General features: G+C 46.1%; 1 protein-coding gene across 1 annotated transcript; it reads left to right on the forward strand.

The window, feature by feature from the left end:
* Positions 1–73: 73 nt before the first annotated feature.
* LOC122497179 lies at positions 74–27955 on the forward strand. Its single transcript, XM_043603985.1, has 7 exons — positions 74–1939; positions 13308–13491; positions 14993–18280; positions 20579–20764; positions 23084–23256; positions 26070–26187; positions 27754–27955. Exons 1-7 carry the CDS (start codon positions 1734–1736, stop codon positions 27940–27942), a joined length of 4344 nt encoding a protein of 1447 aa, XP_043459920.1. The 5' UTR covers positions 74–1733; the 3' UTR covers positions 27943–27955.
* The last annotated feature ends 37 nt before the right edge of the window (positions 27956–27992 follow it).

Below are 27992 nucleotides of genomic sequence, written 5' to 3' on the forward strand. Positions count from 1 at the left end.
ACAGAGCATGAATGGGGACGGGGGGGCAGAGAGAGAGGGAGACACAGAATCTAGAACAGGTTCCAGGCTCCAGAGCTTCGAGACAGAGCCTGACACAGGGCTCAAACTCACAAACTGTGAGATCATGACCTGAGCTGAGGTCAGACACTTAACCAATTGAGCCACTCAGGCAACCCCAGATTCCCTCCATTTTAAATACCTAGAGTCATTTCTGTTTTCTTGACCAGACACAACTCAGACACTGTAATCTTTAGAAACTTACTGAAAGTCCGGGGATGGCTAATAATCTGAATAGGAAATCGTTCTCAAAGATTTGGCACCATTCATACACCCCAGTCTTCTGCTTCCTCACTAATGAAGTGAAACTTTTCATAACAATTAAGTTGTTCCATGGAATAAGTGAGTTGATGTGTGGAAAACATCTGAAACACAGTACACACCTAATATGAATTAAAGTCTATTTTTCCTGTAGCTTAAGCCCCATTCCTTTTATTGTTCTCAAGAAACTGCCAGAATATTCCCTCAACAAACCCTTGTGAAAACCCACACGAGGGAACTAGAAAGAAGCCAAGTTAATGAAACTGCTCAATGATTCATCGTCTGCCTTTCATTAGCCCTGGTGCCAGATTTCCTTTTCTTTCCCCACAACAAAACGGCCTGAAGACTCAAAGTTGAATCTGATTTTTATGACTGGATTGATTAGAACAGTTCACTTTTCCTCATAGTTTAGTCTAGTTCTTATTCTTTTGAATAAGCATGACTTTAAATACTGCAGAAACAGCAGATCTTCCATAGCTCCATGTATAAATTATGATGTTTGTCAGCAATCCTGCCTGTGACGTCAGGAGCAGAGTCAGCTAACAGTTGCTGGGCGATGCCGCGGTCTTGAACTGTGGCGCGGGTGTAAATAGATTCCTGCTGCTCGTTAAAAACAAAAGACAAAAAACTGGATTCCTTACATCTAGAATGAATTCAGTGGTCTACTGTTTGGCTTAGAGAATGGGAAGTATCATCTCATAAAGGTAAGCAAAAACCTTCATCTTCCCCCCTCCCCCACCGCCTTGTTGGTTCTCTATGGGAAGCTACACTCTTGGAATTATCGATCAAACATTTCAGCGTTGCAATTTTGTCCATTCACCCATACGATGCTTGAAATTTCCATATGGTATCCTCAGCTTGTCATTCAGCCTTGTATACACCCAGGGGAAGGAAGTTTATTAACCCCCAAGTAAGAGTATTCTTAGGATCTTTGAGAATTTTGATTTGAGATGCCCATTCAGTCTAAGAGAGAACTTTGTCTTGCCCCATGGCTTTCTTTCATTCCTTGTTCTGAGAAGCTCCGAAGAATAAAAGACAATATTTCTTTCCTCTACTGTATTAGTTCTACAAATAAAGAAGACCTCAGTCATATCTTCATAGTTAGATTCGCCATTGGTTAAACTATCTGTTTCATACAGGTTGTGTATGTAAGTCTGTTTTCCATCCTGTTTGCCTTCCTCTAAACCTGTCCCGTGTGTCCTTATTTTACTTTTTTACGTGTTGCTGCTAAGCCACAATATATTCTGTACTTTGAAGGTCCTGAAAATTACCCCCATTTAGCTCTTTAATATTTTATAGATTTGTTTCCCACTGTAGGGGTAAAATCAGGTGAACATCAAGGCAGAGAAATATTTATACACGTCGGTCAGCATGGGCTAAGACCACGTCACACTTCTGTTGAGAGACTCGAAGAGATGGAATCTTTTCTCTCAGAAGACATTGGCTCTATGATACAGAACAAGGCCGTTGAGCGAATCATCTCCCCAATGACTGTTCAGCTCTGCCATCTGATCATTTCGATGGAGAAGAAAGACATGGAAAATGAAGCATTTGCCTGCTTGGAGAAGACAGCGGAAGAATTGGCCCAAGCTAGTGAAGACTTTGTGCACGTTGCCAAAAGGTAAAAAATAATTGCAAAGAACTCAAGCCCTTTACTCTGACAAGCTTGCAGAAGAAGAGGGTTAACTAGAGCCTTGCTGTAGTCTCCTTAAATGTTTTCAGAAAGAAGTCAGGTGGGAAAATAAATTGGTAAAACATAAAGTAAACCTACTTCATAGGTTGTTACTTATTAGTTGGTGTGTACTTTCAGTATACAAACACTTCAGAATTAGTTGGGTTTTCTACTAAGAAGCCAATCATATGTCCCATCAAAAGGTTTCTAGATTTTTTTCTTCTTTCACAGGTTATTTTTTGTTACAGCGATAAGCATTTTCAGAGTTGTCCAAACATAGCTTGCATTATCTGTCATTCAGTGCATTGGGCCTGATCGTGAACAAACTTGCTTACAAGTTATTTACATATTAAATTCAGTTCTGGCGTTCATATAAAAGGGCCTGGTTGTAACAACAAAACCAAACTCTACTACAACAAAAGTTGAGTTGAATACTACAACAAAAGTTTTACATTTTCACTGCCCCAGACTATAAAAAAACATTTTAATGTTTATTTGTTTTTGAGAGAGACAGAGACAGAGCACAGGCAGGGGAGAGGCAGAGAGAGAGGGAGACACAGAATCTGAAGCCGGCTCCAGGCTCTGAGCTGTCAGCACAGAGCCTGACGTGGAGCGTGAACTCATGAACTGTGAGATCGCTTAACAGTCGGACGCTTAACTGACTGAGCCACCCAGGCGCCCCTCACTGCCCCAAAATTAACATAAGTGCAGCAGGTAGACTGACTTTATTTATTTATTTTTTTTAACGTTTATTTATTTTTGAGACAGAGACAGAGCATGAATGGGGGAGGGTCAGAGAGAGAGGGAGACACAGAATCGGAAGCAGGCTCCAGGCTCTGAACCATCAGCCCAGAGCCCGACACGGGGCTTGAACTCATGGACCGCGAGATCGTGACCTGAGCTGAAGTTGGACGCTTAACCGACTGAGCCACTCAGGCACCCCTAGACTGACTGTTTAAAAAAAATTTTTTTTAACATTTATTTATTTTTGAGACAGAGAGAGACAGAGCATGAATGGGGGGAGGGTCAGAGAGAGAGGGAGACACAGAATCCGAAGCAGGCTCCAGGCTCCGAGCTGTCAGCACAGAGCCCGACGCGGGGCTCGAACTCACGGACCGTGAGATCATGACCTGAGCCAAAGTCGGATGCCCAACCGACTGAGCCACCCAGGCGTCCCTAGACTGACTGTTTAAATGCCAGCCCCAACCACTGGCTGGTTGTCTGGCCACGGATAACTTCTGAAATCTCTGGGAGACTCATCTGTGAAGGTAGAGACAATAATGAAACCTCCCTCAGACGACTGTCATCAGTGTATGAGAAATAATCCACACAAGTCACTGAGTACAGTGTCTTTATCATGATAGTTGATAAATAATTCCTGTAGATATACCTTTAAAACAGGAAGAGGACTCATAAATATTCCTCTCTTTCATCCAACAAGTATTTATTGACCTTAGTAAAGTATCAGGTACTATTCAAAGTGCTGAAATATAGCAGTGAATAAGGTGTTCACAGTTTCTGCATTCAGGAGCAGTAGAGCACACAGAAAAGAAAAAAAAAAAAAAAACCAAAGCATAAACACATAACCTCTTCAATAGGGAAAAAAAAAAAAACCTAAATAGAAATGTGGGAAAAGTACAGGTATTTCACTAAAGAAGAAATTATAGCAAATTTAAAATTTCTTTTTACATTTATTTATTTATTTCTGAGAGACAGAGAGAGACAAAGCACAAGTGGGGGAGGGGCAGAGAGAGAGGGAGACAGAATCCGAAGCAGGCTCCAGGCTCTGAGTTGTCAGCACAGAGCCTGATGTGGGGCTTGAACTCACAAACCGTGAGATCATGACCCGAGCCGAGGTCGGACACTTAACCAATGGAGGCACCCAGGCGCCCTAAAACGGACTTTAAATATGAAAAATATATCTAATTTTAGACTCAGTAGTTTGTTTAGCAAACAACAAAATGCAAATAAAAATGGTAAGATGCTATCTTTCTGGCCTCACAGAAATAAAAATTGTGAAAAACTAGAAATAAACTCAATGTCCCAGTCTAGTAAAGCATGATGTAACTTTATGGTGAGACATAAAATACAAACTAGATGCTAAAAATGTTGATGAACATTTGTAATTAGGGACACCTTGTAGCATTCCTTTACATGGAGAAATTTTTAAGCTAATGTAGAGCCTCAAACTCATGAACCATGAGATCATGACCTGAGCTGGAGTTGGACTCTGAACCAACAGAGCCACCCAGGCGCCCCTGGCTTGTACTCTTCATAAAATGTCAGTAGTCAAGACAGAAGGTCTCAGGAACTATTCCAGAGTAAAGGGGACCGAAGGGACGTGTATTAGTTTCCTGCTGCCTACTGTAATAAGTATCATCAATTTAGGGACCTAAAACAACACAAATCTGTTGTCGCACATTTTTGCAGATTAGAGGTTGGTGGCCTTGGCTGGTTCCTCTGTTTTGGGTCTCACAAACCAAAATTGAGGTGTCTGTGGGCCGGGCTCTTAGGCAGATGCTCTGGAAGAATCCACTTCCAGGCTATTAGGGTTATTGGCCCAATCTAGTTCCCTGTGGTTTATGGGACTGAGAAAGCCATTTCCTTGCTGGCTATTAGCGGAAGGCTGGGCTTTGCTCTTCCCGGCTGCCTGCATTCCCTGTGGCCCCTCCAGAGATGGCAGGTCAAGTTCCTCTCATACTTCAAACCTTCTGACTTCTCCGTCTGCCTTCCTCTTCTATTATTTTTTTTTCTTCCTCTTCTATTTTTAAGGGCTCATGTGAGTACACTGGACCCACCTGTGTAGGTCAGGATACTCTCTCTTTTTTAAGATCAGCTGATTCTTAATCTTAGTTACATCTTGGTTATATCTGCAAAGCCCCTTCATAGAAGTACCAGATTAACATTTGATTGACTAGCCAGGGGATGGGAATTTGGACTGGGACACCTTTAAACTGCCCACAACAGGACTTGACGGTTAAATTTAGTGCGTGTTCTCAGAGTGCAGACAACCAGCAAAATTTGAATATTGACTTTAGATGAGATAAGAACATTGTATGAATGCTTAATTTCCTGATTTTGATGATTGTTCTGTAGTTACGAAACTGAATGTCCTTGTTCTTTTTTTTTTTTCTAAGTTTATTTATTTATTTTGAGAGAGAGAGAGAGATAGCTCATGCGCATGTACAAGCCAGGGAGAGACAGAGAGAGAATCCTAAGCCAACTCCGCACTGTCAGCACGGAGCCCTATTCAGGGCTTGAACCCACAAACTGTGAGATCATGATCTGAGCCAAAGTCAAGAGTTGGATACTTAACAACTGAGCCACCCACGTGCCCCTGAATGTCCTTGTTCTTAGGGAATGCACATTGAATCATTTTGGGCTAAAGGAGCATGATATCTGGAACTTTCTATACATACACGCAAACGCATACACAAAGAGAAAGAGAGAGAATGATAAGGCATGACAAAATGAGAATAATTAGTGAATCTGGTTGAAGGATATATTGGAGTTCTATAATTTTTGCAACTTTTTTTGGTGTTTGAAATTATATAAAAAGTTACAAAAATATTGTTGGAAAAATACCCATGCTCAAAAGTTAAGTGAATCAGGGGTGCCTGGGTGGCTCAGTCAGTTGAGCGTCCAACTTTTGCTCAGGTCATGATCTCACAGCTGGTGAGTTCGAGCCCCACGCTGGGCTCTGTGCTGATAGCTCAGAGCCTGGAGCCTGCTTCGGATTCTGTGTCTCCCTCTCTCTTTGTCCCTCCCCTGCTCACTCTCTGTCTCTCTCTCTCTCAAAAATGAATAAACATTTAAAAATTTTAAACAAAAAGTTAAGTGAATTAGAAACAAAAAGGATTCAAAACTGTACACAAGTCCTCAAAAAATTAAAATTAGAATTACCATGTGATCAGGAAATTCCAGTTCTGGGTATATATCCAAAAGAATTGAAAGCACAGACTCTACCAGGTATTTGTATACGTGTATTCATAGTGGCATTGTTTTTAAGAGCCAAAAGGTGGAAGCAACCAAAGTGTCCATCAATGGTCGAATGCATAAACAAAATGTGGTAACATATACACATATACAGTGGAATATGACTTAGTCTTAAAAAGGAAGGAAATTCTGACAACATGGATGAACCTTGAGGACACTATGCTAGGTGAAATAAGTGAGTCATACAAATACTGTGTGATTCCACTTATATGAGGGATGTACAGTAGTCAAATTCGCAGAGACGGAAAGAATAATGGTTGCCAGGGGGATAAGCAGGGATAAGGGGAGATAGGGAGCTAGTGTTGAATGGGTACAGAGTTTCAGTTTGGGAAGATGAAAAAAGTCTTAGAGATAGATGGTGGTGATGTTTGCACAGCAATGTGAATGTACTTAATGCCACTTTAATGGTACACTTAAAATGGGTAAGCTGATAAATTTGGTTCCGTATATTTGAACATACACATACAAAAAATATGGAGCCGAGGACAGTATGTAGTGTGACTCCAATTATATAAAAAGAAAAACATTCGTGGAAAGAAACTTGCCAGAATATTTATAGCAATTTACTTAGGAGTTTGAGAACAGAGTGAATTTATAGCAATTTAATACTCTTTTGTACATTCTTCAGTTTTTTAACACAGTGCATTTGTAACCACACACACAAAAAAAAGCACACAAAATTTTGAGAGAAGCTGAGTGTCTTTTTTGTCTGTTTCCATATGAATGCCTTTGTTGTATTGTATTGTCTGTTCCGGGCAAGTAAGTGATTTATAAAGAGAATTGTCCATGCTCATGACCATGAGAAATGGTCCAGCTCACCAATCAGGACAATACTGCAAATAATTCATATTCTGATTCGGGTTTGGCTCCATTGGCTTTCTGGGCAGCTCCTTGGGCACTTCTCAAGACAGGCCAAGTGGAGGCAATCAGTACAAAACGTGGTAAGTGTTCTGCTGGCAAGTTTCCTTGTCTCTCTCTGCTGGGTAAGCTCTCAGGAAGCCAGAAAGAACTTGCTACATCAGCAGAATAGTGTTGGCAACAGGACAGGCTTCAGGGACGATCCCACAAGAAAAGGTCAACACAATATATGTTTCCTTTTGCTTAAAAATGTATTGGATGATAAACATCTAGAAAATATGAATGAGATGAGGAAGAAAATAATTGCCCATAAGCCTACTGCCTAAAGATAACCACCATGAACATCTTGGTATAGATTGATTAATTTTCCCTTTCTCTCCCTCTTCCCACTCCCTCTTCCCATCCTATTTTCTTCCCCTTCTCTCCCTTTTCTTTCTTTCTTTCTTTCTTTCTTTCTTTCTTTCTTTCTTTCTTTCCTTCTTTCCTTCTTTCTCTCTCTTTTTTTTTTTTTTTTTTTAGAGAGAGAGCAGGAGAGAGGGGCAGAGGGAGAAAGAGAGAATCTTTTTTTTTTTTTTTTTAACGTTTATTTATTTTTGGGACAGAGAGAGACAGAGCATGAACGGGGGAGGGGCAGAGAGAGAGGGAGACACAGAATCGGAAACAGGCTCCAGGCTCCAAGCCATCAGCCCAGAGCCTGACGCGGGGCTCGAACTCACGGACCGCGAGATCGTGACCTGGCTGAAGTCGGACGCTTAACCGACTGCGCCACCCAGGCGCCCCGGAAGAGAGAATCTTAAGTGGACTCCACACTCAGTGCAGAGCCTGATGCAGGGCTTGATCTCATGACCCCTTGATCTCATGATCTCATGACCTGAGCCAAAATCAGGAGTCAGACATTTAGCCAACTGAGCCACCCAGGTGCCCCTCTCCCTTTTCCTTTTTTAAATTCATATAAAAAATATCTGTGTAAATCTGTCTATCTATCTATCTATCTATCTATCTCGTACTGTTATCTCCAGTTCCAGTCTAATACCACAGGGTTCTTTCTTACCTTCCCCTTTCTTTGTAGCTTCTCCAACATGAGAATCCTGGCTCTCATTATCCAAAATATGTCCACTTATCTGTTCAGCCCTAGTGTACACATTAAAAAGTTGCAAACTTAACCTGTAGCCACATGAGAAACAAATTGACTAACTAGAGGGCAGTATTTGTGTGTAATTTGTTTTGTTTTTAGTCTGACCTTATCCAGGAAAAATACTGTTCTGCAGAGTTACTTAGGTTAGTTCTTTTTCTTCCCAATCCCTTTCAGAGTTGTCATGTTATCCATTTGTAATCATAATAGTTTTGTACTGTTGCATTGCAAATTGCCACAGCTTGAAACAGTACATATTTATTATCTCACAGTGTCTGTGGGTCAGGAGACTGGGCCTGGGGCAGCTGGTCCACTGCTTTGGGTCTCAGTAGGCTGGGTGAGCTGTGTTACTCAAGTGTCAGAGGGGGCTGCAATAGTTGTGGCTTGGGTCTCTTTTCTAAGCTAACTGGTTGTCGGTGGAATTGTTTCTTAGGGTTGCAGAACCAGGGCCCTGACACACAGCCCTCTCCAGAATGTGGCAGTTTGTTTCTTCAAGGCCAACCAAAGAGTGTCCTTGCTGCTTCAAATCTGTATCACCCACACCCTCTTTTGAAGGCTCACCTGATTTGGTCAGGCCCACTCAAGATACCCTCCTTTTGATGAACTCAAGCCAACTGATTAGAGACCTTAATTACATCTGAAAAAATTTCCTTTTCCATATAACATAACTTGATCATAGAGTGACATTCCATCCTATTCATAGGCCCTATTCACATGTAAGGAAGGAGAGGCCATTATACAGGCTGTGTGTACCAGGGGATGAGAATTTGGGGGCCATTTTAGAATTCTGACAATTTTAGTAACTAGTTAAATTTATTTGTTCCTGTTCATGTTTCATTCTGGGTGTTTCCCCACATGCTGGTTGATTTTAAAACATGTATTTTTGGGGGGTGCCTGGGTGGCTCAGTCAGTTAAATGTCCGACTTCAGCTCAGGTCATGATCTCATGGTTTGTGGGTTCAAACCCTGTGTCAAGCTCTGTGCTGACAGCTTAGAGCCTGGAGCCTGCTTCAGATTCTGTGTCCCCCTCTCTCTCTGCCCCTCCCCTGTCACACTCTGGGTGTCTCTCTCTCAAAAATAAACAAGCATTAAAAAAAAAATTTTTAGGGGCACCTGGGTGGCTCGGTTAAGCGAACGACTTCAGCTCAGGTCGTGATCTCACAGTTCGTGGGTTTGAGCCCCACATCGGGCTCTGTGCTGACAGCTCGGAGCCTGGAGCCTGCTTTGGATTCTGTGCTCCTCCTATGCTCATGCTCTGTCTCTCAATAATAAATAAACGTTAAAAAAATATTTTTTTTAATTTTTAATTTTGCCCCTCCCATGCTCATGCTCTGTCTCTCTCTGTCTCTCAAAAATAAATAAATGTTAAAAAAAATTAGAAAATATTTTTAAACATGTATTTTTTTAAATGTTTGTTTATTTTGGGAGAAAGAGGCAGAGAGAATGGGAGGAGCAGAGAGAGAATCCCAAGCAGGCTCCACTCTGTTAGTGCAGAGCCTGACTTGGGGCTTGATCCCACAAACCGTGAGACCATGACCTGAGCCAAAATCAAGAGTCAGATGCTTAACCGACCGAGCCACCCAGTCACCCCTGAATTTTGAATCATAGTTACAAAGGTTTCCTGATACCAAGATTAAAGAGGCATTCACTTATGTTTTTTTCTAGTACTTGTATGTTTTTGATTTCACATTAGATTCCCTAATCCATTCAGAGTTCAATTTTGTGTATATCTTGAAATAGCAGTCTCACTGTTTTGTCAGATGGCATTCCATTCTCCAAGCACTGTTTATTATGAAGTCTATTTTTACCCAAATAATTTGAGATGCCACCTTTATTTTCTCATGTGGGAGGTAATTTTTAAAAATTAAATGCAGTACAGAGGTGCCTTGGTGGCTTAGTTGGTTAAGTTTCTGACTGAATTTTGGTTCACAGTTCATGAGATCGAGCCCCACATCAGGCTCTGCGCTGACAGTGCAAAGCCTGCCTGGGGTTCTCTCTCCCCGTCTCCCCCTGCCCCTGCTTGGCTTGTGTGCACTCTTTCTCTCTCTCCCTATCATTCAAAGTAAATTTTAAAAAATCAAATATGGTACATTATGAATGAAAAGTTTTAGTGCTTCTATATAGCATTGCCTCCTTCTAGAAAAAATTTAATATATTCTGGTGGGCATTTAATGTAGGGAAAGGTCATGCTTATCCAATTGAAGCCTTGAGATGATTCAAGATGAATTTCAGTCTTTGGGAAAAGATATCTATTTCTCGTTTGTTCTTACTCCCGGGGTGTGGCCTTTGGGGGTCACAGCTGGAATCCTGGGGTGTTCCTCAGGCTTGCTTCACATTGACAAGACCCAAACTCTAATTTTTGTCTTCTCAGCACGTTAAGATTGCTGAAGTGGTGTAGCTACTGTTTTGTGCATGGCTTTTCTGCCTTGTGGCCTGTTACTCAGGAATAAGTCCTGGCTGTCTCTGCTGCCCTCTGGGTTTAGTAAACTACTTTATCCATCTTTTAGAACTGTTCTTGGTGACAAGTTTAGTCTGATACCCTCATGGCTTAAAGCAGAAGGTTGAGAATGTTGATAATTATGACTCCAAGCATGATCTGAAAGATCGTCAATAATACAATTCAAACCAGAGAGTAAAAGTAGATAGAAATCATGCATAACAACAACAACAACAACAACAACAACAACAACAACAACAAGAAACAGGGGTGGCACAGTCAGTTAAGCGTCAGACTCTTGACCTCAGCTCAGGTCATGATCTTGAGGTTCATGATTTCAGGCCCCGCATTGGGCTTGGTGCTGATGGTGTGGAGGCTGCTTGGGATTCTGTCTCTCCTTCTCTTTGACCCTCCCCACTTTGTACTCTCTCTCTCATAATAAATAACCTTAAAAATTTTTAAAAGAAAAAAAATAGTAGAATTGGAGGACAGATCCAGGAGACCCATTTTGCAAATAATGGGGCTTCTAGAAGGATAAAAATGAAGAAATTGAGGAGAGGACGTAATTAAACAAATAATGGAAGAAGATTTCCCTGAGCCTATTAATGACCCAAGTCTGTACACAAAAACTGCTCCCCTGTGGTTCTTGGTGAGGCTGAGGAGAAAAGATACACATAAAACATGTCAAAATTCCTGAACTCTAAGTGCTTTCAGACACAAGAAAAATGAATTACTTACAAAGGAAAATCAATTGGACTGGTATTTGGATTTCACACCTGTAACTCTGGAGGCCAGCAGGTGCTGGAATCGGGTCTGTGGGCGGCCAAGAGGAAAGTCACGTCAGATAGAATGGCCCCTCATCATTCCGTTCCCCTGAGCATAGGAAGGATGTATATAGTGCAGATGTGCAAGGATGTAGTCACTCTTACCACCATGTACCCCAACTGCAAAAACCAAGAAGATCAAGGAAAATAAGGATAAACAACACTAAACCACAAGCAGAAACCAGACCTCAAGGTAAGGGAAGATGAAGAAGAAAAGACCTTTGTACAGGACAATATCTTGGAATGCTTAATAGTAAAAATTCTAGGAAGAGAAGATGCAATGCTGAGGGAAATTCCAACGGTAGCTTCAAATGAATAACATTAAATGATCTCAGCCAAATCTGAAAGCAGGGATGGGAGTGAGGGGCAAGGGGAGGACAGAAGAATGTCTCACAAGTCTCAAGGAAGAGGGAGGAGCGTGGGGAAGTCCAGCAGGTCACCGTGGGGTGTCTGCTGACATTCTCTGTATGAAGCATCTGTACTCAAGGTCCTATTAGGGCATAGTCATTTGAATCGCCTTAACACAGGACTCCACAGCCTCCTTTCACATATACAGCCCTGATCCTTGACAGTTTTCTCTCCCCTCCTTTTTTTTTTTTTTAATTTTTTTTTCAACATTTTTTAATTTATTTTTGGGACAGAGAGAGACAGAGCATGAATGGGGGAGGGGCAGAGAGAGAGGGAGACACAGAATCGGAAACAGGCTCCAGGCTCTGAGCCATCAGCCCAGAGCCCGACGCGGGGCTCGAACTCACGGACCGCGAGATCGTGACCTGGCTGAAGTCGGACGCTTAACCGACTGCGCCCCCCAGGCGCCCCCCTCCTTTTTTTTTTTTTAAGTTTATTTATTTTGAAAGAAACAGAGTGCAAGTGGGGGAGGGGTAGAGAGAGAGAGAGAGAGAGGGAGAGAGAGAATCCCAAGCAAGCTCCACACCGTAGCACAGAGCCTGATGCAGGGCTTGAACCTATGAACCTCAAGACCATGACCCAAGCCCAAGTCAGATGCTTAACCTACTGAGCCACCCAGGTGCCCCTCTCCCCTCCTTTTAACATCGAGAAATGAGAAAACCCAGGAAGTCCAGCTGCATGGGTGGAAGTCCCAGTTCTGCCGCTGAGCAGCTGCCAGGATGTGGCAGATCATATTTATGGGCACGTCCACTGCAGCTGGTGTGCAAATTCTCCAAGAGGAATTAAACGTAAAGTAAGGGAGGGAGGCAGCTGTCATACATTCCTTCCCTCTTCCCTTTACCCCTGGTGTGTCAGCATTTTGCCATGCGGGGTCCGTTTGGTTTGTGTGATTCTGTGTACTGGGAACTCAAGGGATATTTCACATGAGGGTAGCTGGGATGTTGGGAGCCGGCTGGGATAAGGGGCTTTGAAACTGGCTGCCACTAGATAAGGGACCAAAAGCTGAGAGGAGCTTCTCAGTGATTACTCCAGCTGGCACTCCTGTGTCTTCTCAGCCTGCAATTCCAAAGGCACAGAGGTCAGCCTCCTTTCCAAAGGATAATCATAAGGGAGCAGAGGACTTTTCTTGTTTTGTTTTGCATGACTGGGGATTACTCTTGAGAGAGAAATGTTTCCATCACATGAAGACAGTTGCTGTGGACATCTGTGTTATGCAAAATCTCTCCTCTTGATAACATGGATTGAAATGACATTCTAGATATTTCTCTCTTACAAAAAGAGGCTTTTTTTTTCTTTTGTAGTATTTATACATGTTCATTGCAGCAGAGAAGATGAGAGCAATTCAAAAAGTAATTAAGCATATTTTTACATGCCAAGAAAAAAACACAGTTTGATGATTTTCCTTCTAGAGAGAGAGTTCTCTATGTAGATCTGTACATAACTGAAAACAAATCACATCTTGCCATGCATGCCATTCTATAATTTGGTTTTATTTACTCAACACTATGTCTTGGAGAGGCTTCTATCACCATAAATACAGACCTACGTCACCAGTTTAAGGGCTTCATAGTACTCTAAATTCTATGTATCATAACTTCCTTATGGGTATATTTTTTTGTATCACTGTATGTTGGCAATTCTGACTAGAAATGTGTCTGTCCAGGCTGGCAGGAGACTCTGAGGAGGAGTGGCTCTGGGAGGAAATGAGGCCTACTGCTGAGTCTCTGGTCCTGTCTGGAAGGAACATCGTGCTGGTGGCTCAGAAGCTCCATCTTCAGCCGGGATGTCAAAGCCACCAGGAGGAGCTAGTGACTACAGCTCAGCAGATCCTGGTGGACACCACAAAGGTGAGGCTGGTATCAGACTGGCTAGCTGGTCGGTTGGACATAGCTCATTGCTGGGAAGCATGGATGGGGCAAGTCATTCCCACAGTGGATGCCCCTGCAGAGAGAGACCTCTGCCCAAGCTTCCGGCAGGATCACAGCACAGAGTTCATTACCAATTTAATAAATGCTAAGTGTGGAAGCTGCCATAGGGAGCTACTAAATTAGGGTCTTTAAAAAAAAAATTTTTTTTTTAATCTTTATTTTTGAGACAGAGAGAGACAAGAGTGTGAGCTGGGAAGGAACAGAGAGAGAAGGAGACACAGAATCCAAAGCAGGCTCCAGGCTCTGTGAGCCCGATGCTAGGATCGAACTCATGAACCACGAGTTCATGAGCTGAGCCAAAGTCAAATACTTAACTGACTGAGCCACTGAGGCGCCCCTAGGGTCTGTGGTCTTAAACCCATGTGTGGCACCTCATCCCCACACTTGGCAATCAACCCCCTAATAAGAAGGTATCACTGAGGGACTCACTTTTCACCTTGCCCTTGGCCAGGAGCTGTGGGGGAACATTTGCTGAAACCTCTGCAGGTCTCAACCTATTTGGCAAACCCGGCTCCAAAGTGAAACCTCTGCTGTTAGGATCTCCCGAGGCTAGACCAGCCTCTTGGCCTCCCAAGACTCCCCATTTTCCTAACATTCCACCATATGGCACAACTCTTTTAGGTTGGGGCATTGTTCCCTGTTAGGATCTATATAATATTATCACAGTATTATCAGCATTCATCATTAAAGCTTTCATAATGTGGATTATTGTTGTGTGGGGTGTGTGGGGGGAGGAGGGGATGAGGAGTGTTGGCAACTGAACAGATCCTCATTAAAGTGAAATTGGAAATGGGGACAAAGCCCATAGAGAGGCAAAGCCATAGGGCTTTGGGCACCTGCTGATGGGAGTAGCAGAGGGGAAGAAGGGAGGGTCTTGGAAGTGTTTGGGTGCCAGCTCTGTTGCAGGGGATGAATAGAGCCATCCAGGAGGGGTAGAATCAGGCTAGGAAAGATTCTCAGAGTCACTTCCTGGACAGGCCATCTTTCCAGCCTCCATCATCCTCATCCAAGTAGTAAATCCTTCCTGAACACTTTGTGGTAACACGTGGATTCCCAAATAAGACAGTTGGTTGTACCTCTTCTGACCTGGAGGTACTCAATCCAAAATCAAGTTGGACCCCACATTAAATGTGGGTCAAATTTAGGAAGCCTCACGTTTTCAGTTAGGCCAAATATTTTCCTTAAACATCATTCCTAGATGACTTGTTTTGTTTTGGCCCTGACATTCTATCCTATTTAGCCTTGGGATGTTTGTAAAACAGGGGGTGAGGAGGTTGATGGGGTGAAGGGGGTGGCAGGGGGTGAGGGGGCTGGGGGGAGTGGAGGGGGTGGGGAGGGAAAGCAGCTGCCGTTGCTTCTGCTATCGCTCCAGGAACATGCCAGCATTTTCAAGCTTCTCTTCCCCTGGCTGCCCATACAGGTCCTGCTCCTAGAAGACGCGGCGATGGCGAGGAAGATAGTGCGGGCGGCGGGTTGGTGCCTGACCTGCCTGGACGCGCTGGAGGACGCGGACGACGCGGCCTCGCTGCGCGGCCCCTTCGCCGACCTGGCCGCCGCGCTGCTACGCCTGGGCCGCCTGACTGCGCGCGGGCCCGGGGAGCGCCTGGACCACGCCGGCCGCCTGCTGCGGGGCTGTGTCCCCGCGCTGCTCGAGGCCGCCCGCGGCCACCTGCAGCGCCCTTGCGACCCGCAGCTGGCCGCTTCCCAGCGCCACACTTTGGCCCAGACCAGGAAGACCCTAGGCGAGCTGCTGGCGCAGCTGGAGCCCAGCGCCGCGGCCCCAGCGGCCAGCGCCCAGACCGGCGCGCTCACCTGGCGCCTGCGGCGGCTGCGCGAGCTTCTGTCGGCGCCCGGGCACGAGCGCATGCGCGGCGGCCCTCTAGACGCCCTGTTGGCGGCCGTAGTGTGGCACTGCATGCGTCTGGCCGCATGCTCCGCACCGCCGGAGAGGCTGCGCCTGGTGGCCCGCTGCGGCCAGCTGCTGGAGCTGCGGAGCGCCGGGCGCCTGGGTCGGATCCACAGGCATCCGGGAGAAGGCCGGGCCTCCGGGAGCCTGGAACCCGGGCAGGAGTGTGCGGAGCTGCAGGCCGCCACTGAGGCCCTGTGCCAAGGAGTCCGCTCTGGGCTGCTGCACCAGATCCTGGACACGTTCACTGACACGCAAAGCCCTCTTCAACGACTGGTCCAGGCCGCCTTGGCCACTCGCCCAGTCAGCTCCCTGTGTGATGGCCAGGCCTTGCCAAAGAATCTCCAGCTTTTCCTTGCTGCTTTCCGTGACCAGGCCAAGCAGATGCTCAGAGTGGCTCACTTGGTCTTGGTTTGCTGCCCTCGACAACAAACTGGCAAAGACATGGAGGTCACCATGGCAGGCCTTTGGGGGCTTGTGGTCAGAGTGCAGCAACTTTTCTCACAAAGTCCCCAAGGATCTGGTCTGGACTGGAGCCCAGCTGCCTTGCAGGCCCTGCTTCAGGCATGGACCAGGGCATCGGAAGGCCTGTTGGCATGTTTTGATGATGTTCTCAATATTCCTGAGTTCCTGAGTGTGTCCATTCAAGAAATGACCAAGCACTTGGACTGCTTTAGATGGGCTTTGAGAAAGGGAGATTCCAGAGGCTTTCCCCAACTTGTGGCATATTTACAGGGTCGGGCCACTCACATAGTGCAGGTGATGAGCAGATATGTGGACCAAGATCGAGATCCCATTTTCCGGAATGGCCTGAGAGTCTTGATCCAGCAGCTGGAGCAGTCTTCCCTGTTCCTGAGTGCAGCTGCTGAGTGCTGTTTGGGTGGGCACAGTGCTCAGGACACAGAAGTATTTTTCACCATGGCAAAACATCTGATCTGTTCAGCCCAGAGCATCCAAGAAGGGCTGGATGGGACTAACCACCCAGATATCCTCAGCCCGCTTCGGGACCAAGTCCAAAGGTTTGACACTGCTAAGGAACAACCTTATTTTATTCTCCCCAGCCTCCAGGACTCCACAACTCCTGCACTGGAACACCAGGGAGAACCTGGGTTGGGGGAAAGCAATTCAGGCATCTCCTATCCACTGAGGAACAATCTTTCCCACCCTTTGATTCCTGACATGCATCTACAGAGTGGGGACCCTCCACTACCAGCCATCAGCAAATTCATCGTTGCTGTAGACAGCCAGAGCCACCAGGCAGTGACCACAGCTAGCACCAACCTGCAGGAACAAAACGCCGCTGGGGATGCAGCTCAAGAGGCCTTGGCTGGGGAGGGACCACTGGGGTCAGAGGGGATGCCTGGACTCCAAGAAATCCCAACACTAACACTTTCTATTGTTGACCTAGGAACAGAGATAGAACCTTGCACGACTACTAGAACCAGCGGGCTTCCGGAAGTGGCTCTCCAGCTGTCTGGGAGACCCAGGGAAACCGGGCAGGGCTTGGTAGCCAGGGATGGTGACTGGTACCCTCTGTGTCAACAGCTCTTTTGTCACAACCCAGCAGGTGATCTTCTAGGGAACATGGCAGTGTTCATGGAGCTGCAGCAGAATTTGGCCTCAATGGTTCAACTAGCAGCCAAAAGTGAGCCTGTGGATTGGCGTAAGAAGGACCCTGACTCAGCTGGGCGTCCAGAAGCACTTTTACAAATGCAAGGCAGATTGGAGGAGGTGCAGACCCATGCTAAACAGCTGTTGGACAAGGTTCTGGCTTTCGATAGCCTCCAAGCCCCTACGTCATGGGACGAAAGCTTTGAGGATGGGTGCCTTCGATGGTCAGTGGCTGTCCAAGACCTGCTCCAGTGCATGGAGAGACTCAGCAGGAGACAAGGCCTGTTCTTACTGCCCCTGCGGCGGGCCGTGAAGGACCAGCAGGGACTGCAGGAAGAGTTGGCCCAGGCAGCAGCTGTTTCTCAGAGGCTACTAGAGGCTGCCAGGCTGTCTGGCCTCCTGTGTGGGGACGCGCAGATAAAATGTGAGGTCTCATTTTTGTGCAGGGAAATCCATGTGCTCACAGATGCTCTGCTGGATGTGGCACAGATCCTGGCCTCCTCCCCCAAACCATCTCCCAGTCTGTCCACACGCTTTGAACTCCTCTGCTTGGAGCTCTCCTTTCAAGCCAAGGCCCTCACTGGCCACCTCAGCATCATCAACGCAGACTATGAACATGTCTTCCAAGATGCCTTCTATCCAAGGCTCTCTGTCTGTAAAGAACCTCAGGCCAGGCCAGAAAGCTCCCTGGAAAGAATGGTGTCTGGTATCCAAGCTGCACAGGGAATTGTGGCAGGAAGTCAAGAGTCTGGGCCCTGCCAGGAGGACCTTCTTAGGGCTCTGGAGAGCATTTTTGTCCTCACCCAGGAGGTGGCCCAGAGGGTCCCAGTGCTCCAAGAACACTCAGAGGAGTGGAGAATGCACACCCTGGACTGGCTTCAGTGGGAGTGGGCAGCCAAAGCCCATCATGCCATGGCCCAGCTCCAGGCCTGGAAAGGTGGTCACACCAAGGCCTGGGCACTCTTGGCCCAGTGCCTGAAGCCCAGTGATGAGACGGCAGTGATGAAGCCCAGGGATGAACAGGCCTCTGCCCAGCCCCAGCTCCACTGTGAGGAGGGTGCCTCAGGAGCTGTTGCAGTGGGCAGTGTGGATTCTCGGGGTGCTGCCCCAAAAGACACCCCAGGGAACTCAGGGGGGGCCTGCACTGTGGACCCAGACGTCACTGGGACAATTGCAGCAGACCTGGACACGGTAGGACTGCCAGCATCTTTCCTTCTCCCCCACCACCGCCCTCTTTCTAGTAACCAAAGGCCACTGCCAAGTTCCAGAGAAAGCTGTCTTGGTGCCCACGTGTGTAATTCACATCTGGCAGGCAGCACAGTACAGCCTTTGAGAGCCTGAGATCAGGAATCAGACTGCCTGGGCTGTGCCTGCCTCTGGCATTTCCTAGCTCTGAGACCTCAGTGAAGCTTCTTAGCTACGTTGGCCTTCAAGATTCTAGTCTAGAAAATGGGAATATCGATACTCTTCTGGCAGAGAGTTAATAAAAGCTTCCATGTAAAATACTCGCACTTGTCTGGCACATAGGAAGGGTCCTCTAAGTAGTGGCTATAATTACTGACTTATGTGAAGTTTTTCCCCGTTGGCCCAACTGGAAATGGTCCCCCTCTGCTGTGACCGACAGCACCTCTCCTGTGGGTCAGGCTGCTTCATGCAGCCTTCACCAATGTGATGTTACCTCCCTGTCCCAATCAGGGTTCTTTTGTTTGCAAATGGCGGGGATCCAGCAGGAAGCAGTGCAGGCAAAAAGAAAGATTTATTAGAAGGGTGCTGGGTCTGTTGAACACCTTCCACACATAGTCATTTCCTTCTAAGGCACCAGACAGGACAGTCAGCTATTGTGGAGCCCAAACATCTGATTTACTTATACCGGCTATCACCAAAGTAGGTTGGCAGTGCCCAAGAAATTCCCTAGCAAGCGTGCTCAGCCCAGCATTTTATTCACCACTGCATCTATCCCCTCCATGACCTCATGCTTGGCTGCATGGACCCTCCCAAATCCTTCCCTGGGCCTTCTCCCAACACAAAGCCCATCAGACCATGTGCCCCCACCCCCTTACTCTTGCTTTTTCTCCCTGAAGTGTCATTACTATGAGAGGGGACCCTCTTCCCAAAATAGTTGGGAGGAGAGCAGACACAGTGCCTTTTTCCCTACAGCCTAAGGCCTCTTGCCTCAGATTCCCAACCCGCCTAACAGAAGGCTGATGAACAGTTTTGAAGAGGCAGGGAATTATTAAATTGAAGAAGCAACAAGAAAGGATAGCGAAGCCAGATGACGCCTCAATATGCACAAGCACAGAGGGGCGTCTGGGTGGCTCAGTCTGTCGAGCCTCTGACTTCGGCTCAGGTCAGGATCTCGCTTGTGGGGCCTGCATCAGGCTCAGAACTTGTATCTCCCAATTTCGATAGAATTTATTATCATGTTCAAGACTTCACACCTTTCCAACAGTGACACCTAACAGTTATATCCCTTCTGAGGCATTAGTATGCTGCACTGGGGGACTGGAGAAAAAGCAGGGCTGGGGGCAGGCCCGAGGTCCCTCCCACCCCGTTCCCTTCCCACCTGCACCTAGGGCACAGCCCTTGCCCTAAGGAGCTCAGGATCTGACAGGCAAGGCAGAGAGAAATCAAGGCCACTCTTGATCCTCTGCTATTGGATTTGCCTCCAAGCCAGAACAACTTGTCTCAATTCCAGAGTCTGGAAAAGGCTTAGGGGAGGCTCCAAGAAGGGTCCAATAAAAAAATCACCTGGTCCAATAAAAAAATCACCAGGCCTCGTGCTGAATGCCCTGCCCACTTGCGGGTGCCAGCAGTAGCTCTCTTTCTCACTAGAAAATTAACAAGGAAGTCCATGGGAGAGAATTCTTAAGTATTCATATCAGAACTGTAAAGTGCTTTCATGTAGAATGATTGGTGAGAAAGTGTCTGGGTCCCAAAGTTAGAACATTCAAGGATTCCTGCATTTCCTCAAGAAGCTGTATATTCTCCCATGTAAGGCCTAAAACTTGACAGAAGGAGAGAACAGGTGGTATTTGAACCGTACTGGGATCCCAGCATGCCAGGTTTCTGGATGAACAGAGCCTGGAGGAATAGGGATTCACTGTTTCCCTACCCACGTGGAGTAAACTGCCTGGAGCTGCCAGCATGTGGGGAATCAGCAGGGTGGGAGGGACCTCTTGACTCCCACTCTTCTTTTTTTTAATGTTTATTTATTTTTGAGAGACTGCATGAGTTGGGGAGGGGCCGAGAGATGGGGACAGAGGATCTGAAGCGGGCTCTGCGCTGACAGCAGGGAGCCCGATTTGGGTCTTGAACTCACGAACCATGGGATCATGACCTGAGCTGGAGTCTGACATTCAACCGACTGGGCCACGCAGGCGCTCCGCCCACCCTTCTTCAAAAAGTGGCGAGAGGGCCCTTGATAGCAGCACAGGAGTTTCAAGGCCTGAGCATCTGGAGTCTCATTAGCTGTACCCTGTCCTTTGGCAGGAGCAGCCGCACAGCCCAGCACCTGGCTCCACAGGCCCACTGGCCTGGCTGGGCCCTGAGCCAGACCAGCTGCTCCCGGAGGATGGCGGCGTGGAAGGGGGGAGCAGGATCATCCAGATTACCCGAGAGATGGCTACAGAGGTGCTCCTGATGGCTCAGAGTCTGAGGAGGAGAGGACCCGTCTTGGTACTTGGCCTTCAGCGGGCAGCCGTGGTGGCAGGGCTGGGTACCCTGGGGGAAGAGAAGCCCCCGACTGCAGCCCTGCAGGAGGTGGGCCAGGCCAGGCAGGGCAGCTCCCAGAAAAGAAAGACCACACTGTGGACTAGTGGGATTGTAGCATTCTAACGTGCTGTCTTCTTCCTCTGTCTGGGTGTGTCCTAGAGTTCACTTCTCTTTTTCCCTCTTCTTTTGTGCTCAGTCACTAAATCTTGGTCTTATGGCACCAGGGAAGGTAATTTGCCAGAAACTGCAATTCAGTAAAACCAAGGACTCATTCATATCCCCAGAAGGATGAGCTGAAGGGAGCTATTTACATTCTCAAAAATTCCCCCAAATGGAAATAACAGAGCGGCACCCTCCTGATGAATAGCCATTCAGGGCCAGCACAGCCTAGAGGGGGAGGGGGTGGCTTTCCACTGGCTTTTGGAGACCACCTGCAGTGCTGTGTGGCCATTCTAACTCTCTTTAGTCCTCTTCCTGATTCAAACCCAGCAGCCACCACACCCAAGGCTCAGACCTTTCATTGCCCTGCCCAGTTGAAACAGTCCCTTTTTCACAGGGTCGTTACATCACAGTGGGCAGTGGTTACTTCCTGCTGACTCCCATTTTCTTTCCAAACATCTCAGGTATTCTAATTTATATAGGACTTGGGTGCTGGTAGTGCTGTGTGGCTGAGGGCCCAGGAATATACTAATCCTCTACCCCATGGAGTGTTCCCTGGGGAAGTGCACACATAAGGGGAAATGCCAAAAGAAAAATCAAATGATAATTTTAAAATGTTTTTTCTGAGTGAGCATAAGTGGGGGAAGGGCAGGAAGAGAGGGAGAGAGAGAATCCCAAGCAGGCTCTGCACTGACAGTGACAGGGCTCATCTCACAAACCGTGAGATCATGACCTGAGCTGAAATCAAGAGTCGGCCACTTAACTGACTGAGCCACCTGGCACCTCAAATGATAATTTTTAACAGTGAGGCTAGTGCCTGGTAAGATGAAGTGCCTCTGCAGAATTCTCCCACAAACCTCCCAAATCTCAATGTTAATACCTCCCAGATTTTAACAACCAAAGTCAAACAGAGAAAAGAATTTAAAATAGCTGGTGAGGGGGAAACTGGCAGCACAGGGGTGCGGGACGTAAGTTTTCCTGAAGCAGAACGTCAGATCCCATGACATTAATCTAGAACCCACCATGCCAGCAGCTCTTCAGCTCAGAGCTGGAGGAGACGAGGAGGGAGGTGAGAAAATTGGAAGACGGTGTCCCTTGGAGAGACAGAAAAGGTAAACACTTCCTTTCGTGGTGGAGGTCTGCATACGCTTACTCTCATGTGGTTACTCGCATCTCTGAGACCTCTTCAGGGGAGCCCTTCCCCTTCCCACATGGAGGTGATCTCATGGTAGACTTGCCACAACATCATGGCATCTCACATCTTCGTTTGCTCAACAAATACTTGTGGAACATCTTCTGTGGGCCAGCAGAGAACAAAGGCATTCCTTAGTCATTGTCCAGCCTGGAGAACTGTAGCAGTACTGTTTACTGTATCAAATATCCCCAGGAAAAGGGGGGGGGGGGTCTCTCACCCTTCCCTACCAGATTCTTTTATTATTCTTTTTCATTCTCATCCTAAGACCAGTGATTCTGAAATCAGGTCATCAAACCCACACTTAGCACATCGAGAGAGCGAGTGGACGCAAAGAGCTTGTCTGTGTCTGTCTTTTATCTATATTAGTTGCCTCAACATACACCATTATGTTTAAGATTTTATTTGGATAAAAGGTGCTGTTTTCTGTCACCCATTAAGGATCATTTCCCATCTAAGAAGCTGTATGTGTAGCTGTAGTCTACATGTACCTTTGCACCTTTGTTGCAGCCAAGATCACCTTCAACCTGGATGTTCCCCATACCTGGACCTTCTTAGGGGCCTCATTTCTGCCCTGGGCCTGCTGAAAACTAACCCTGAGCCAGTGCAGGCCACAGCCCCCATGGGAAAAGGGCTAGATCACGAACAGGAGGCTGGGCTGCTTTCCCTTCAGCAGTTACCCCACAGAAGCAAGGGCGTGGACTTCTTCATTCTGCTGGCTTTCAGGAGAGTAAGCATCTGAGTGGCTGGTCTTGAAGTCTGTGGAGGAGGTTCCAGAGCTTATGGTTTTAGACCAAGCTAAGACACGTTCACTCTGGGGCTGAAGTATGTTGTGCTAGGCAAGTTTGGGATGCTTTACGATTTGCCACTAATTTCTTCTGGAAAACCTGTGAGGGCTTTACCTACTTCTGACTTTCATCTCTTTGATATAGACCAAAGATCAGCTCATTACCTCTGCTAGGAAAATCGCGACTTCTGGACAAAAGTTCGCCAGACTTATCCGCATCATCGCCAAGAACTGCATAGATCAAAGATGTTCCCAGGAGCTTTTGTGTGTGGTAGACCAGATTCAAACAATGAGCAACCAGCTCCGCATCATCTCCAGGTAGGAAACGGTTTTGGTTGTGACTGCTGTGCTCTGCTTTCTCAAGAGCCAGAGGGAGGGCTTAGGCAGTTCTTTTTCTTTTTCTTTTTGTATACTTTTAAAAGTATTTCCTTCAGGAGCCTACATTTATGTTGAGGATACTAAACAAATGTTGAAAATATAGAGAAGTATTACAGAGGACAAAAAAATACATTTTTAGCCACTGTCATTTCTCCCTTTATCTCAAAAATATTAGATCTGGTAATATACATAAGAAAGGAAAAAAAAGATTGAACATGGAAAACTAGTTCCTGAGGAGGTGTGAACATAAAGTAACCATAAGGGATGTTTAAAACCCAAATACATCAAGACTTCTGTTCCCCTTCAAGGCTCCCCTTGCTTCACAGTGCTGTGCACCTGCTCCAGCGGTCATATGCCCTCACATCACATCAGAGTTCCATCTGCAAACGTAAATGCCTGATCTCTACTTTATAACCACAGTTAAATTTTGACCATTAGTTCTTTTATTTGTTTTTATACTAGGCATATTTAACCAAAAAATCAGTTATCTAAAAATACATTAATTACAAAGTGAAAGCGCCATGAATGTAATCGGCCTAAGAAAAACTATACCAGTACACGGCTTACATTAAGATTTATTCATTTAATGTGCTCAGACTTTGGAGTTGAGCAGTTTTTATTAATTGTCTCCTTATAACAGCTTTTTGTGTTGGTAATATAGAACATCATAATGGCAGCATGGAATGGTTTCATTTCACCCTGAGTCTCCTGATACCTGCGTTGGCACATTTGTCAGTAACAAACTTGTATTCATAATATTCTTTTTTTTTAATTTTTATTTTTTAACATTTATTCATTTTTGGGAAATAGTGAGAGACAGAGTGTGAGTGGGGGATGGGCAGAGAGAGAGAGAGAGAGAGAGAGAGAGAGAATCTGAAGCAGGCTCCATGCTCTGAGCTGTCAGCACAGAGCCTGATATGGGACTCAAACTCACGAGCCATGAGATCATAACCTGAGCTAAAGTCGGACACTTAACCAACTGAGCCACCCAGGTGCCCCAATATTCTTTTTTAAGTTTATTTATTTATTTTGGGGGGAAGAGGGCAGAGAGAGAGAGAGGGAGGGAGGGAGAAAATCCCAAGCAGGCTCCATGCTGTCAACCCAGAGCCTGACACTGGGCCTGACACTCAAACCCACGAACCATGAGATCATGACCTGAGCCAAAACCAAGAGTCAGATGCTCAATTGACTGAGCCATCCAGGTACCTCCCGTATTTGTAATATTCTTATATTATGGGAAATCTTGATAGCTAAAACTATTATCAGTCACTGTGAGGCATAAAAATAACATTGCTAAGACCAGGGTATATAAATTTTTTAAATAATTACATAAAAATAAAATGTGGCTACTCTTCTCTAGGAAATAATATTTCAGGTATATAATCATCTCAAGGATAGCTACTCAAACTTTACTGCTTAGGACACAGGAACTGCAGTTAATGTTAGCATTTCAGTTATGGGTCATGTTATAAGGGTACCTGGGATTTGTTTCAATCAGGTATGGTAACACCTGCAAATGTGGAAAGGACTTTCTTGGAGGAAGAAGATTCCTAGGAACAGGAGGCATAGCATGCCATACAGGACCACACAGGAAAGTGCCAGAGTTGGTCAAAAAGCAGAGGGAGCAAAGGGGAAACCTGACGAGAGCCTTTACTGGAGTTTTCGTGGGAAGGAATGGGCATGGCAGGGGAAGCAGGCAAACAGATTTCCGATAGACTGGATTGAATATTTTCAATGAGCCCTGGAGTATGGAGATTATCTCTAGTTGTCTGGTACCTAGCCCTGGGGCAGGGCTATGGCCCCAAGGGTAAGAGCTCCACAAAGGAGGTATTCAAGACAGGGCTTTGCACTGGCTAGTTTGCAGGTGTAAGTGCCAGGAGTCATTTACTGACTCTCTAAGAAGCGGCTAACGCCACAGGGGGGGTCTTTCCAATGTCAGTAAGGTCCTAAAATGTCAACGCATCAGAAATACAGAAAATAAAAAGACATGATTAATACAGGTATATTTATCAAGCTCTCAATCCTTTAAAGGAGGTGAATTTCACAACATCTTTATTTACTTTTGTAGGAAACAACTTGTATAACTAAATCCAGTTACATTCACTATAAAACAAATATCATTGAGGTGTATAATTTAATTAGGAGGTACCGGTCTGATCTTTGAGTAGAATGGTTTTTTTTTTTTTTTTAATTTTTAATGTTTACTTATTTAGAGAGAGAGACAGAGACAGAGAGCATGAGCAGGGGAGGGGCAGAGAAAGAGGGAGACACAGAATCTGAAGGAATCTCCAGGCTCCCAGCTGTCAGCACAGAGCCTGATGTGGGGCTCAAACTCAGGAACCATGAGACCATGACCTGAGCTGAAGTCGGACACTTAACCGACTGAGCCACCCTGGCGCCCTGAGAACTATTAAGTCCTGAGTACAATTGTATGCAAAATTTCTTGTTGCCTTCCTCATATATGGATGTTGGCATTTGTTCTGCCACGTCTCTTCAGTTATTTTCTTTAAAAACATACTTCTTGTTAATTTGTAGATACTGTCCGATTCATACTTTCTTAGTACTAAAACATAAATTTTATTTTAAAAATGTTACATTTGCCTTCGGAACATTTTTTTTCCCCAAAGTAGTCCCTGTAAATGCATCCCAGTGTTCTGGAAGAGTCTCACATTGTAGAACCTTCCAGTCTTTATTTGAGACGGCATCTCTTCCCTGGTGTAACATTGTCTGCTTTCTTCCTGTAAACTCTCAAGTGTAAAGGCCTCTCTGGCAAGAAGCAGGTCTTCTGAAGAGCTCCTGCTGGAAAATGCTCAACAGCTCCTCCGGGCCGTGTCCAAGACCGTGAGGACCACAGAAGCTGCAAGTCTGCGGGTAAGTGCTGACCCCACCTGAAAGTGGCCACTGGCAGAGACTACACACATATGGCACCACGGCTCTGGGCCACAGGCAGAAAGAAACATTTATGAAAATGTAAACTCTGGGGCTTCTGGGTATCTCAGTCGGTTAAGTGTCCAACTCTTGATTTCAGCTCAGATCATGATCTTACAGTTTGTGGGTTCGACAGGGAGCCTGCTTGGGATTCTCTCTCTCCCTGTCTCTCTGCCACTCTTTCTCTCTCTCTCTCAAAATAAATAAATTATTTAAAAGAAATTGTAAACTCCATGTGCACTTGTGATGAGCACTGGCTGCTGCATGGAAGTGTGGAATCACTATATCGTACACCTGAAAATAATCTAACACTGTATGCTAACTATACTGGAATTCGAATTAAAAAAAAAGTAAACTCCATGAAGCCACAGACCTAGAATTGTGGCTGGTGTATGGAGGTGCTAAGTAAATAGAATGAGAACTTCCATTTCAAGTTTAAAGCAACTTTGTACCGGCTAAGCTCAAAGAGTACATTGAATAGACATGCATTTGAAAAATGGGCATAGTTTAGCTAAGGTTCCAGAGTCTCTTGAAGGCTGAGCTCTTCTGCTTAGGCCTGGCCCCGAGGGAGCCGAGTCCCTCCTTACTGGCATGGCCACAGTCCCAGCCTCCCACTCACCCTGCAGCACCACCTGAGGTGGGACAGTCCCCACAGCCCAGTCTCCTAGCCACTTGTGTGCAGGAGAACCTGAGGGCAGGGCTGTGTCCTTACCGTGGGCACCTGTGTCCGGGCTCTGCTTAGGCCACTGGCCAAAGACCCACGGATAGTTTGCATAAACCAAAATGAAGAAAGCAAGATCCAAAAGGAGGCAGAATTTGGGGTAGAGAGAGCATTTTTAATTGGCTGCATTCTCCGAACATTCGATTCTGACCAACATAAGATCCTTTGTTCTGTTGTGCTTCTTTCATGAGAGAGGGAATGAGTGGGCTTTAATTCAGAGGATCCCTTCAAACACAGTTCCTTGATCTCTGTTCAATTAGGGCCAGTGGTGCCTGGCCTGACTCAGTCAGAAGAGCATGTGACTCTTTTTAAATTTAATTTAAAATCTAATCTAATCAAAAATAAAATAAAATCTAATCTCATTTTAGAGAGAGCATGTGAGCAGGGGAGGGGCAGAGAGAGAGAGAGATAGAGAGAGAGAATCCCAAGCAGGCCCCACGCTCAGCATGGAGCCCAATGCAGGGGTCAATCCCATGACCCTAGAATCGTGACCTGAGCCGAAATCCAGAGTTGGATGCTCAACTGACTGAGCCACCCAGGCGCCTCAAGAGCATGTGACTCTTGATCTCAGGGTCATGAGTTTGAGCCCCATGTTGGGTGCAGTGATTACATACATACATACATACATACATACATACAAGGAAAAAAAATTAGGGCCAAAATGTCAGAAAATGAGCTCCACTGTCAGTCAGTGGAGTCTGCTAACTAAGCAAGAGCTCATGTCAGCTGACCTGGGGAAGGTGTGCACAGCGTCCCCCAGGACATGTAATTACCTCTCTCTCCTCCAGGGCTTGAGACAGCCTTCCTCAGATCCAGAAGAACTGGAAGTTGCTGCCTTCTGTGTGCAGTGGAGAAGAAAACTGCTAAGGCACAGACTCCGAGAAACTTCAAACCTGGACTATGATGAGCTGGGCCTGCGAAAAACAAGCACAGAAGGGCCCCCAACATTAGCAGCCCTGGTTCCAGAAGCATTCTAAAGACTGAGAAATACTCTCTGAGTTAGACTGTCTGTTGATGTGTGCCTTGG

This window comes from Prionailurus bengalensis, chromosome A3 (assembly GCF_016509475.1).
Source record: "Prionailurus bengalensis isolate Pbe53 chromosome A3, Fcat_Pben_1.1_paternal_pri, whole genome shotgun sequence".
NCBI classification, from domain to species: Eukaryota; Metazoa; Chordata; class Mammalia; order Carnivora; family Felidae; genus Prionailurus; species Prionailurus bengalensis.